The 15,128-nt window shown below is 34.9% G+C and overlaps 1 protein-coding gene across 1 annotated transcript in view; it reads right to left on the reverse strand.

The window, feature by feature from the left end:
• LOC109092473 (lipopolysaccharide-responsive and beige-like anchor protein) overlaps positions 1–15,128 on the reverse strand; it is a 251,762-nt gene that overhangs the window by 197,590 nt on the left and 39,044 nt on the right. Inside the window, exons 2-6 of the mRNA XM_042716239.1 lie at positions 8,166–8,397; positions 4,205–4,305; positions 3,701–3,796; positions 2,373–2,494; positions 1,001–1,127 (exon numbers count right to left, since the gene is read on the reverse strand). Of these exons, the coding sequence (XP_042572173.1) occupies positions 1,001–1,127; positions 2,373–2,494; positions 3,701–3,796; positions 4,205–4,305; positions 8,166–8,397 (678 nt within the window). The remainder of the gene's footprint in view (positions 1–1,000; positions 1,128–2,372; positions 2,495–3,700; positions 3,797–4,204; positions 4,306–8,165; positions 8,398–15,128) is intronic.

Here is a 15,128-nt window from a genome sequence, read left to right on the forward strand (position 1 = left end):
TATCCCCTGGTAGGAATTCACTTTCTATTTCCGTGCCTAAACAATCATTCATACTGAGTAAGAAAAATATTAAATGTGAAATTATAAATCAGATTCTAAAATTATATAATTGTTTTTTGCATTGTCATTGTACTAAAGCAAACTGTGAAAATATTTACTTTTTATTAAACTGGTAGAAATTCAGAAATAAAGAGTTTAAGACTTATATATGTCTATTTAGTAAATATGTGTATCAATACAATATAATAAATCACAATTATGATTTCATGATTTCTGATTAGTCCTTAGAAAGCAGAATTAAATAATGTTTAAATCCTTTTGACCCTTTTGCAATCTTGTGGTCCACTGGGAGACCTTGGATCCTAGTTTAAAAAACCCTGGTCAATAGAAAAATGTGGTCCATTAGGAAACATCTGATGCTAAACTTTCATTTTTAATTTTTTTACAGTTATGAGACCGTGGTCCATTTACACCCTCACCCAGGTCTTCTTGAATTTCCATTAAATGGTGGGAAAAGCCAATGAAGGTGCTTATCCCTTTGGTAAGACCTCTCCAGAGGAAATGGAATGGAATGGACTCTATATACAGGCAAAATACACCCATAAAAGCTTTTTAGAGCAATTGTGAGCTTCTTGATATTAGAAACGTGAAGTACCAGACTTTCATTGCTGGAAAGGACTGTTCATTGAAAAAATAAAATAAAATAAATGAATATATATATACACATTGAATGTCTTGTTGGATCATCCTTCGCGGTGGTTGTCCTTCTCTAGTCTAAAGGTGTTATCTGAGGATGCCTCCCCCTTTCAGGGGGCATATGGATTCTAAGCAGGGAAGGGATTTGGTTTCTTCTTGCAAATCCTCAGACATGACTTGGCCTCAGCAAAAACCCTCATTCTTATATGTCAACTTTGTTCTCCTTGTACATTGCAGAGGTAAAGATGAAGACTTTGAAAAGTGTACAGTTTGTTAGAGTACAAACTGGTAAGGTGATTCATACCTTCTGGGGTTTAAAGTCATATTTCACACAGTGCTGGAAGCCTTTGGCTTTGGACTTTAGAGAGGTCACAATCAGACATCCGCCCACGAAGTGTGCAGAATAGCCCAAACTTTTGCTGGTGCGGAAGCTAAGGATAAGGGGGGAAAAAATACAGAACACAATTAATAAAAGTTATATTTCAGGTGAGGGGTTCTAAGTTTATACAGCTCTATTCTTGAAAGAGTAGCTACAGTTTGAACCATTTGATGTATAAATTATTTTAAAAACAAAGATTATCTGTTTTTTTATTAAAAGCATTGATAATTTAATAATTCTCAATTTTTATATTTATATTTTTGTGTATTTTAAAAAAGACATATCTGTCCATTTTGCATCAAGGTTTTTAATTCAATACAATGTAAGCCTATTACAGTTTGTTGGTAATATATATATTTTTTTCTATTCACCCTGAGTTGAAAATATTTAATATTACATCAGTATCTGAGGTGTATGAGGAACCAAAAACAGACTGAAAGTGCATAACCAACCTACTCTTTACTACATATTGGGTGCTTATACTGTATAACCATAGTGTTTTGTAAGTGTTAGTTCACACAACAATAAAAATTCTATCATCATCTACTCATGTTCCTCAAAACTCATTTGACTTTTGTTTATCTTTGGAACAAAGATACTGTAATATTTTGTACATCTGTCTTATGGGTTCAGAATAACAATATGAGTAAATGGAATGGTGAATACATGATGATAATTTTAATTTTTGGGTGAACTTAAAATTAAATTTTGAATATTTAAAAATATTACTTTGAATGTACTGCGAAAACATCATTACTTAAAATAGTTCTGTAAAAAGTCACAATAGAGTTAAATATATTATTATATTAGAAAATTGGATGGATGGATGGATGGATGGATGGATGGATGGATGGATGGATGGATGGATGGATGGATGGATGGATGGAGACAGTTTTGAAAGAAGGCCTGTAATGTAGAGAGTTAATCTCAGCCCAATGAAAAGTGTAAATCCTACAGTTCTTTCTACGGGGTTAATTATCGTTTGGTAGAGTCAAAATAGCTCCATTTGCATAAATTACATTTTTGACAGAAATTAATTAGAAGCTGAAAATAGGACAAGAAGGCTGTGAAATGCTGCCCTCGAGAAGTGTAAACGCTGGACAGAGAGAAAGAGGAAAATATACAGAATTTTCTTATTCTTCATCTAACACCTACAAATATTTTAACTTTTATGCACCTTCCAGACAAACAAAGAAGTCAGCTAATCTTTCGCTATGCACTGCAGGTGTCTGGTTCTTTAGAAAGCATCTTGAATAGAAGTGTTGTACTTTACATTACAGGTTTGTGTGTGACCCACCAGTAGAGATAAGGCTTGTCCTTGTCAACGTTTATGTTATTGATGGGGTCCAGGCGCAGCCAGGTGTGGAAGGTAAAGCCGTTCTGGTATGGCCATTTCGCAATAGGTGGAAGTGCAATAGCCTGATGATACAAAAAACAAGAAGGTAAAGCCGTTCTGGTATGGCCATTTCGCAATAGGTGGATATAAGAAGAACGAACATCCTTGGAGGGATGCACTCAAAATGGTTGTGTATATATATTGTGTACACAGAAGACTTCCTCTCATATTTGTGGGTTATGGATGAAAAATGAAAGCAAGCAGAATTCGTGAAGCCAGCATCCTATCTTTACTGGAATAACATCTAAACATCCAATCAAAGTATTTCCTAAAAGGATGACATCCATTTAGCACTGTTTCAAGTGGACACTGACAACACAGGAAGGGTTCCATTTCCATACACATGCCATCTAAAACATCAAGATCCCCATACTGTCAGGATGATAGTTTGATTTTTAATAAAAATATGCAAACACAGACACAGGTAGTTGAAACATTTCAAAGTCATCTGCATCACATGAGATATACTGTATCTGACTGCTGTCCTCTCTTGATGCACAGAAAAAAAATTATGTATATTTTAAAGCTGAGTTCAAAGAAAAAAAAGTGTCTGTAGTAAAACACAAAGGATCTAAGATGTCAAAAAATTTAACTCTATCCTGAAATACTAATTAGCTGTTTTTCTCAAATTTCTTTCAGAACTAGAAACTTGCTTGTCTTTTTATCTAAAAGAAAGATGAGTTTAAATCAATATACATGTTTCCCATCAAAATAATTGATTGCTCATTGTGACATAAAACTCTGTTTTTCTAAAGAGTAAAACTCTAGTTCATTGGACATGGTTCTTGTTTCATGTGTGTGTGTGAGAGAGAGAGAGAGTGTGTGAACAATACTTTTTTTTTAGTCAAAATGAGTCTAAACATTTTGCAGTGAAAAGATCTTGTTGCAGATCTCATGCTATACAGTTTCAAGCAAACACAAAATTGATGTTTTAATATTAGGTCAGTTTTTGGAACTGGGATGCATTAAATTGACTAGTGAAAGTGAAACAATAGCTCAAAAAGTAGCAAAGCATAATTTCCCTGATCCAAACACATTTTGTAAGCTTATTATAGAGAGGAAGTTAAAATCTCTGGGTAGTGGATAAAAAAAGATATATTCGGCATGTACCTTTCAAATCATTTATTCGTGAACCACAAAAGTTTTCACAGTGTATAGAGTCAGATGTTATGATTGAAGTCAAGTTTAAGGACAGTGCAGTTAGACAGATGTTTGGGTCATGGTCTCACCGCAGCACTCTTCCCTGGGAAGCTGAAAAAGGAATCTGGGCCATTTCTTTGAGCCATGCACTTCAACACGGACAGCAGCTTGACGGCATGAGGAGGCTAATAGATAAAAGAAAAAGCAGCATTTGAACACTTGAACAAAAACTCACACAAACACCCACACAAATAAATACTTGTAGTTTGACTGCAGTGTTTCTCCTACAAACATAAAATATTCTGCACACTACAAGTATAAAAAGAAAATACTGTCACAAATTATTTTGGAATTGTATTCACTGTCTCAACACCTCCCTCATGCACTGAAGACTGCACGGAGAACAAAAGACATACATTTTGTCTATTTCATTTCAATTTTCTATTTCAAAGAACATCATAACAAAAATTAAATACTAAATTATCTTTATTTAAAACAACTGACAGCCCTAGTACTTAACAGCGTATGACTGCATGTGAGGTGGAGAGGCGAGGTGTTTCTCAAAGAGTAGATAAAGAGGAGAAAACCATTACCCATTGGCCTTGTTCTCCTTTCAGTTTACTGAAGAACAGCTTCAGCTCCTTCACTGTGATACTGTAGCTGGCCAGCACTCCTAGCATGTCCACCATGAGATCTGAAAAAAACCACAGAAACATGAGGTGAATGTTGTGTTACAAGTGAAAAGATATAAAATAAAATCAAATAAATAAATAAATAAATATTTGGTTTCAGAGATAATACTTGTGAATAAAGGTGTAAGGATTTACAAAGTCAAATCGGAATTGTCGAATCTTGCAGATAGTCGACTGATAGTCTAATCACATGTTTAGGGGTGGGGGGCAAAATGCATTCCAAATTCATAAATACTGATGTTAACACAGAGGGGAAATGTGTAACGGATGCCTCGCAAATACAAACGGGGTAATTATTGTTTTATGTTTTGATTAAAAGAGAGTTAACGTTAGCAAGCTGCATATCATGTTGTTTATTAGCTACTTATAAACTGATGAAACTGAAGATCTGAATTAAATAAAACCTGATAATCTACACATAAGATGAAATCAACAGATGCAAGAATTATTTGATGAAGCCCATGTGCATGTTTACTCTAAGTATATTAAGATTTCACGGAGGAAATTTACAAATAACCTGCTAATTTTTATGGATTTGAAGCATAGCCTACTGCCACATAAAACTCCATACAATCATATAAATATGAGCTGCTGTGAAAATTGCTCAAACACAACCAGTTTTATCCAGCCCCAGTTCCAGAATTAAATACCGCGTGTGCTTCAGAAAGTCTGCTCTAGCTTCAATGCACATAAATTTTCACGTATATTTTTGTCCTGTGACCTGTCCATTGCTCTTTCAAGTGTGAATCCCGCATAAATATGCTGATGGCATTCCCGAAATTTTGCAGTGTTGTATGTGGCCGAATAATAAATGTTTTATAAAAATTCTGAATGGATTATATATAGCCTAGAAAGCACACAATGAGCACTCCCTTTAAAACCACTAAAAAGCTTTCCCTCGTCTTAGTTCATCACAATTTCATTAAGATTTGTTATCGTGAGCTTGCACTGGAATCAGCGCTGGACAAAAATCAACCTTATGATTTTCTCCAGAGCGCAAACACACATATTGCATTGGATAGTTTGCCAGATCTGTTTTGCCATATGATAGTAAATAGATAATATCTCGAGTTTTTCCGTGAGTTCTCAGGCATTTGGCCCCTATGTTCACAGCATCCAAAAATCAAATTAGAACCGGCTGAAATATTTTGAAATTTTGTACCCTACCTGATTGGAAAAAAAAAAATCCAGTCTAGACTTTTACTCTGCCATGTCAATTTGAGTCTTGTTAAAGATTTAAATCCCTTCCGCCAAGATGCTCCTGTCGGTCACGGATTATGGAAAGTGAAACTTAAATAAGGAGTGGATGGATTTATTCATGCACGTTAAAAATATTAATTAAAAGCATTTTCATAACAGGCTGAATACTAACCTATTGGGAGAAAACTGGTAGAGACTGGTATTCGAATCAGGCTTCTCCTATCAAAGCATCGACTCTTCGTGGGTCATTTGTGAGTAACAATTTTTGAATAGGAATGTTGTTTGTGTTAATGTTTTTCAGCATCAGAGAAGTTTTGCCTGTGCTAAAGCATTGAGGACATGTAAAATCTTTCCTCTGTACAAAGGCTGAGAGCACCTGTGATCAAATGGAGTTAAGCTCCATTATGGTCCAAAGACGAATAATGAATCACTAAAACTGTACATGCACAATGTCAAGTTGCACAATCTATACTAATTAAAACAGTTATGTTGTTGCTGCAATCAAACCTATATACTGCATATAAATCTATAAAATATATAAATATCTATAAAATCTATATTTGGAATACCTTGATATGCTAAACTGAGCTTTGTGGCTAATTACCCATGTGTGAGTTTTTTGTGTCAGTGCTGCAATGCTAAAGGACTGCATGCCGACTGAGCAATGACAGACTCATCAGCCAAGTGCTAATCTGAGAGCATCATAAGTCATCATTTTGCATAGAATCTAAAGAATTTTTACAGTACTATTTAGAACAGTGCGAAGTTAATGAATTTTAACAATACAAATATGCTGATGTTCCTTCAAGTATAAAATTACGCAAAATTGCCCTGTGAGTATGACAGCATTAATATAAAAGATGTATAAAGATATATAAAGAGATGTTTCGTGGCATCCCTAATTTAAACATCAGTAACAGTAGAGTCCGTAATCTTTGATTTTTTTTTCTTTTATTCAGAAGTTTATAATGTTACAAAAGATTTCCATTTCAAATACATGCATTTCTTTTGAACTCATGTGACACTGAAAACTGGCGTAATGGCTGCCAAAAAATTCAGCTTTGCCACCACAGGAATAAATTACATTTTAAAATTTAAATTGCAATAATATTTAACAATATAACTGTTATTTTATTTTATTGTATTAATTATATTGCTATATGATTTTCAAAAAAAAGTATTAGAGTGTTACTTATTTAACAAATGGTAATTTTAATAATCAATTAATCTAATGATTATTAGACCGATTAGCCGACTAATCATCGATTATTTAACTGATTAATCATTAGACATTTACTGATAATTCAGCTTTTGCAATTAGTTAAAATATACATATTCTAACAAATAAATTAAGGTAATTACTTCCACTTTTGAAAGTCATATTATGTAATTACAATTACACAATTAATTTATACAAATAAATATATTTGCCACACAAAATGAGATGAGAGAGAGAAACTCTATTATTCGCCTTTAAATTAGCTATATGAGTAATTAGTTGGTTGATGAATGATTATTCATTTTGATTTTTATTTTTTTTTTTTGTATGTAATATGTATAAGAAAATAAAGGTAAGTGATAGACCATTTTATTTTTGGCTTAACATTTTATTCACAACATAATCTCTCTTAAAATACCTTATAGGGTTATGATAATCCAAACAGTCCTGAGCTTGATCAAACCAAACTAAATCTTTAATTAAATATTTTTTCCCACTAATAAAATGATTGTATGATTAGCTAGCTCCACACTGGAGAGCTGCTTTATAACAGAAAATCAAGTTATTATTCTAACTGACAGTGACACAGTCAAACGTGACGTGACTGGACTTTTCTTTACTGGAGTGCCGAACTTCAGAGTTGTAAATTTGTGTAAATTTTAGCAGCATCTAGCAGTGAGGTTACGAATTGCAACCAACGGCTCAGTTGTCGAACTTGACCTTCCCTTTAGAGAAGCTACGGTGGCCGACACAGGTATAGATGTCTTTGGTAAAGACAGCAGAGAGCAATGAGATTTCTTTACAAAGGTAAATCAATGAATTACATTTACTTAATTATTCAATAAATCGATGGTATTGTGAATGTTAATGTAGTTGTTCATCATTGTGTTTTATTAAGTGATGAAGTTCGCTCAGTAGAGCAGTTTGTCCATTTAGGGCTACTGTAGAAACATGTTGGCGACTTCCATGTAAGGGGACCCGCGGTGTATGTAGATAGAATTAGATCTATTTAAGGTTGTAAAAACATAACGGTTCATTAAGTAAGGTCTTTAGACACATCTGAAAACAGTTATTTATATTATATTGCATTTCTGTAAATAGATAGTTGTAAATATTACACATTGCACCTTTAAGTGCTGCTTTCACAGCTTTTGTTTTTGTTCGTTTTTGTTGTGTTTTTTACATATTCATCCAAACATCGCTCAGCACCCTCAGGTTTGGATCTGCTCCGTTTGCTCTACTGAAGCGCTATCTTCTTCTCTTGAATTGCATCAGGAGAGCTGAATTACAGTCTTGTGCTACAGCGCCACACTGGTCAAACCGCATTATTGCAGGCACTTAAGTAATATGAGATCAAACGACTACTCGAAAACAAAAATATTTGCTGACAATTTTTTTATTGTCGACGTTGTCGGTAATGTCGACTAATCGTTTCAGCCCTACCTGCGATCATGGGGTCGGCCCGGTCTATGCGCTGAAGCACCAGCTGGATGAGGCCGATTTCTGTGCAGGCCAGCAGATTTCGCAAGCTCTTCTTCAGAATGGCTGTGAACATACTCCACACTTCAGCTTGGCCAGTGGAATCACATTTATCCAGCAGCTCTACCATGCAGAAGATGCTCTCTGTCTCCTGGATGATAAAGTTCATCTCCAGATCGAACTGTCCCCCGACCAGCTGCAAAGACACAATTTAAGTTAGTCAAAAATGGACTCAAAGCCAGAAAAAACATAATAATAACAATTTAGAAAATGAGTATCAGTCTGAGGCAAAATGCAAATAAAATCCAGCAGCTTAGGAAAAATCCCTTTCAACACTGCCAAAACAATTATTAAATTACATTAAAAACACACACACAAAAAAAAAAGTTAAATGAATGTGAGAAATAGCAAGAATATTTAGAGCTGCGTTCTATGTTGGCAACCTATCAGTTTATGCTGGCTTCATTCCCAACATTAAATCCGGAAAACCAAATCCCAGGGCTGCAGTTCATGCCAATCCCATTGTAAAACATCTGTCAGCATCTGGATGTAAAAAGCCTCCCCACAACTGGATTACTGTGACAGGATTTCCACCTTACCCCAACACTGGCTCACTTGGCCATGAGACGGTATGACCCCTAGGCTAGAAAGCACTACTCATTTCGTCCATTGTAATGGCGATTGCAGATGCTCCACAGACATGAACTGTAAACCTAGATTAACCTTGAAATTATGATATCATATGTGAGTGCTACACACTGCACACAGATAAAAGCCAATGACCCTGCAAAAACCTTTTCATTTACAAATGCATATTTTGGTAAATGAATATTTTAGGGATACATCAGTTAATAATTTGTTAGGAAATTTAAAAAAAAAAAATTATAAATTAAATAATTACAAAAAACATATAAACTTTTTTATTATTATTATTACAAATAAGATGAAAGCATACCCCATTTTTTACATTATTGGGCTGTGTCAAATGTGAATAAGTATATGAAAATGAGCTTGTATAAAAAACTCATGTGTTGTTGTTCTCTGTTTTGTTGCTAAACGTGAGAAATACATTTAACACAACATGACTGTATTGTCATCTCTGTATGAGAGGGTATGGGTCCTGCAAACAATGCAAATAACTTCCTTGCCTCTAAATAAACTGTGCACCTCATAAAATGCAATGATTTGTCAGCACTTAATAGTTGTTAAGACATTTTTACTTCTGAACAGTTCTTTATGGCACATGATAAGAAAAACAATGCAGATGTCAGGATTAATATTACTGAGGTGGTTGTGGTCATCTCACAGTTATGAGGGTCTGAAAAGATTGCTGTCATTTGCCAGTAGACAGGCCATGACCACAATATGATCAAGGACTGGAGTGGAGTGTATAAATCCATAGGCTATTGGATAGAAACTGTCCCATTAAAATGACTGAAGGTGAATTAAAGGAAAGGGAGGAGAGGGGGGTTTCACTGTCAGTCTACAGCAACAAAGGCTAACAAGGCAGGAGATAAAAGCCATGATCATTCACACACACAAACACACACACACACACTGTTGCCTCCCCATTGGGCTTCTTCCTTGAATGATAGATTACTTATGTGAATGGCGAAATATGAAAATGAATGAAATAAATGGATGCATATGATTGGCGGTCCTGCATTTCGCCTCACGTCAGGCCTCTAAAATCACCCCCCCTTCACCACCATGGGCTAATATATCACCACCCCCCTTTAAATTTGCATTCTGGGAAGAGGAGCTGATTGTGTTGTGTGGCAGGCAGCACAGAGAACAGCACTCAGATAGATCTGCAGCCACCATGCGGGTGATTAATGGACCTGACATCCTCACAGACTGAACGGCAGTGAATGTGACTTTGTGTGAGCTGATACCATCCTCACCCCAGAGGACGCACTGAAAGTGGAAGATGCTGGTGTCGACCTTGTGTAAAGCACCTGATTGGCAGAAGATCAGCAGGTAGAGATACACATCAAGGAAGTTAGTCAATGTTCATGAATATTTAAAAAAATAACAATTGTCAGAGATGTTATGATAGATAATAGAAACCTACCTAAATTTTTAACTATCTAGTAATAGCATAACATTGCTCTCAAAACAAATGGTAAACTGAAAAATGAATCTGTAGAATTTTACAGAAAAAACTTTTACCTGTAAAATGTAAGATACTTTATTATATACAGCATTAAGTTTCTTCTTATTTTGTTATCAGTGCATTATGATGTTTTTAAACATTTTCTGTTATTTAGATTATTGCATTATTTTAGTGTAATGTGTTACACTGATTGTTGTGTCCTTGTTTCTTGGATTAAATTTTATTTTTTCCGTGTCACTTTTATTATTATGGTGGTTATCAATACAGATTTTGGTAGTTTGCAAAACTAGTATAAATACATATTAATATCTCTACCAACCACGACTACTGATATTAACCCATAAAGTTTGGCGATATGATCATAAGTCAGGATAAATTCTGAGGTTTATACATATCTAGAACCTCATCTCTTGCTGTGGTTTCTTGTTTAACTTGCTATGAGCTTATCAAGTAACACTGAGCTTTGAAGAGGGTTCATACAGAAACTGCAAAATGAAATCAAGGACTTTTCAAGGACTACTTTCAGAGATCTCAATACTGTTATTATCTTTCAAATCCTAATAAATAAACTAATAAAACAAAATGGTACAAATAAAGTGTAGCACATGCAAAGCATGCAAAGGCTGTGGCAACTTGAAAGAATACTATGGCAAAGTTATCGCTTTCCTTATTCAAAGTGATTTTTTAATGAATATATGATTGTCCTGAAGAATAAAAGCTTCATCATACACTTAGAAAGTTATGAGCTATATCACACTCATACACACTAGGGGTGTGACAATACACTTAGCTCACGAGATGAGACAAAATACAGATACTTGGTTTACTAAAACGAGACAGTACCATGTAATTTTAATATTTGGCCACATACTCAGAGCGAGGGTTTGAACTTTTATTTTGAAAAAGAAATATACAACAAATCACATAATAGAAATATGTTTAAGTTCAAGTTGAGCTTTATTGTCATTTCGCTACATGTGTGGACATACAGTGGATACAGACTTCATTGTAATTAAAATATAATGTAATATAAAACAATACCATTTGACCAAATCAAATTTTACCTGTAATAATACCTGCAAGTGCAAAATGTTTTTTTTTTTTTTTTTTTTGAAGTTCAGAAAACAACTTTCTCTCATTGTTAGGGTGTTTTTCTTTCTAAAAACAGCCAAATTGACTAATTTCATTGTCCCTACAGAAATGAAGTATTAGTAGAAGTATTAATTCAATTGTCTTTGAAAAAAGATTTTTCTCTTTTACTTTATCATTCTCTGTGACTCTGCTCTGGGGCCCTCCTGGGGAAATTGGGTGGCTCACACTTCCAAATTCGCTGTTATATCCTCTTATAGCTCTTTATCAGTAGTGATCAGAGACCACAGAGGATTTATTTGGGTTTCTTTAGCATATCTGTTTTCTCACACTCTGTTTCTCATACAAAATCTCTGCCCTAGCTGATGATGCAGTCACCAGATCCCTCAGAGGCAAACCGAGCCCTGTGTTTCACTTCTGAGGGCCCAGTGAATCAATAATGGGTGAACAGCTCTTGGTCCAGGGCTGACAATAACAAGAGCTTTTCTCCATGGTGAGGTGAACTACACCAGGGACAGCCACGCAACACTTTACATACAGCTCCCAGTTGCTGGCTAACATCTTATTTTAGCACTACAGAAATGACGTTTATGCAGAGGAAAACATTAGCTCAGTGCTGGGAACATACAGAAATAGAAAAGCGCAGCATTGTTCAGTATTGAGGGGCAAAATCAGGCTCGATCCTGAACATTTCTCGAAAAGCTCTTTATTAAATAATTTCCTGTTTTAAGTGCAAGATTTGTAAACAAAAGACACAACAACAAATGACTAAGCTACTTGCAATAGCACCAACAAGGACAGTATTTTCTTTGTCCATAACTCATAATCTGTTGCATTGTAAACAAAAGACACAACAACAAATGACTAAGCTACTTGCAATAGCACCAATACGATGTTAATTTTTAATATACCGCCATACCGATGTATTTAATTACTCAACGTTCGGAATGTTATGCTGCGCCGCGGCCGCGGCACACTGTTTCAGACGGACCCTTTACAATGTTACACTTCTAAGCAGCGACAGCGGTAAACACGTGCTCTGGTGTTACGTTATAACGCCTGTTTTCACACATACTCCGTCTGCAGTGCGTATGCATTGCATATTTTTTTACGCACCCATGTTAACGGATTCCAGCGTTCATACTACATGAGGTTGCGGTCCATCAGTGCGTTCCAGGAGCGGTGCGTCTGCAGCAATCGTTTATGTACCGAGTCTATTTTTGCTGTGCTGCAGGTGCTGAATTAAAGTGAAAGCGCATTGTTCGTGGGAAAAATGAACATGGATTGACACGGAAATGCAGTCATTTCACAATAAATGTATACTAATTAAAGCTGTTTCACACGCAACACATGGGTTTTTGGCTAGGTTTAAAACAAGAAAACGTGCCCTTTTAGATAAACAAGTAAAACAATATATATATATTCACTTTTATGGAGGCAGAAAAACAAAGTTCATTAAGACCCGTGGGATTGCTTGTGATAAAGATTTAAATGCAAAAGGCACGAGACTGTTTCTGTCTGTGGTGTTTTAATTTGAAATTTTTTATATATTAAATTAGGCTAATTATTGTGTTTAAATGTTTTGCCGCTTGCTTGAGCAGCTTATAATACAAACCCCTAAAAGTCAAATGCATAAATAATGCGTTTTTTATATTTATTGAGTTTAAACTAATGTCTATAACTATGAGAGATTGTTACTGTTCTGGGATAAAAGACTCACAATGCTGAGAAAAAAAAAAAAAATATATATATATATATATATATATATATATATATATATATGTGTGTGTGTGTGTGTGTGTGTGTGTGTGTGTGTGTGTGTGTGTGTGTGTGTGTGTGTTTTTTTTTTACATGATATGAAATCAAAACAATGAACAAATGTTGTGTTTGTGGACTAAACAGCCGTGGATCAGTAGCAGACTGCAAACGCGTCCCACTGCAGACGGAGTGTGTGAGAAACAGGCGTTACAGGGAAGATGGATGCTGCAGAACTAGTAGAACATGACACAGAAGAACTTGTGCCAAAAAGAGGAGCCTGGTCTGTTGTTTGGAGGGTTTTTGGTTTCCAAAAATCCGATGTCGACCAAACAACCATTTTATGCAAGTGCTGTCGGGCTAAAAGCACGTCTTGGAATATCAACCAGCAGAAAATGCATTGTACACCTGATTATGCACGAGAAAAAAAACAACGGTCATAAACTGGGAAACCAGCATAATTTAGAAAAAAATCGTGATATAAATTTTTGGTCAAACCGCCCAGCACTACTACTTGCAATAGCACCAACAATGAAGGTGTTTTATTTGTTTATGGTTAATTTGAATAAAACCATTACAAATAGCTTAATCAGAACTAAAACTATACCCTCTCTTTCATTAGTCAATGTTTATGTTCTTTGGACGACTCAGGGCCAGTTAAAGGGGTACTCCACCCTTAAATGAAAATTCTGTCATTTACACACCCTCATCCCATCCCAGATGACTTTCTTTCTTCAGATGAACACAAACAAAGTTGCAGAAAAACAGTCCAACTCTTTTAAGTCCATATAACTGGGGTTTTATAAAATACCATTGTGTTCGCCTTAATTTATGTGGTTTTCAAAGCATCAACTTGCATTGCATAGACTCACAGAGATGGATAATTTATCTAAAAACTTCTTTGTGTTAGACAATTGTAATTTCTTCCTTTTTTAAGATTTATTTTTTGGCATTTTTGCCTTTATTTGATAGGACAGATCAGAGCTGACAGGAAGTGAAGTAGTTGAGAGAGGTGGGCGGGATCAGGAAAGGTCCTCGAGTCAGGTTTGCGCAAAGTAGCGCAAAGGCACTGTATGTCGGCACATCAGCACCGACATCATTTCTCCCCTTTAATGTGACCTAGGGGTGGCTCGATACCACTTTTTCAGAACCGATCCCGTTCCGATACCAAAAATTCTGAGTATACCGATATCAATCTGATACCAGCATAGTTTTTTAATTAGTGTAGAATTTATATACCTTAATGTGTGTTAAACTGATCATCACTCTTTTGTGTGTTACACACAATCTATTAAATATGGACTTTCTTATTTAAAAAAAATAACAAACTGAAAAAAAATATATAATCATAATCTATGACAAAATACTATTATAAACTAATTTAGTAGATAATTCGGTAGCAAAAGTTACTCTAGAAAAATCATGAGTGTACAGTTATTTTATAAAATCTAAACTTTTAGTGAAAAAAAAAAAACATTTAGTGGGGACCAAATAAGAGTTAATAAGTGTCTAAATCTGGTAAAATGTTACACATTGCTCTTTGTTGCTGTAAAATACATCCATGAAAAAAAGTAATATATTTATATATATAATTACATAAGGCCTACTATAAAATTAAAAGAAATTTCTTTAAATGTATAGCACAGTAATGAGGCAGCAACAAATATGATAGATAACTATCAGTTATGCTATACAGAACTACCAATTTGCTATGGGTTTGATTGCAACATATAATAATTGCTGTTAATAGTGTTCATTGTCTGTTTGATTACGTCTTTAATTGATTTTTCTGTACATTTCTGCCAGATGTACATTAACTGATAGTCACCACTGATAAGCTACTACTAAATATATTGTATAAACTTATTTTTCTATAAAGCTGCTTTGCAAGGATTTGTATCATGAAAAGCGCTATACAAATAAACTTGAATTGAAATGAACTGAGATAAGACAAACAAGAAAGGCTA

This window comes from Cyprinus carpio, chromosome B1 (assembly GCF_018340385.1).
Source record: "Cyprinus carpio isolate SPL01 chromosome B1, ASM1834038v1, whole genome shotgun sequence".
Classification (NCBI taxonomy): domain Eukaryota; kingdom Metazoa; phylum Chordata; class Actinopteri; order Cypriniformes; family Cyprinidae; genus Cyprinus; species Cyprinus carpio.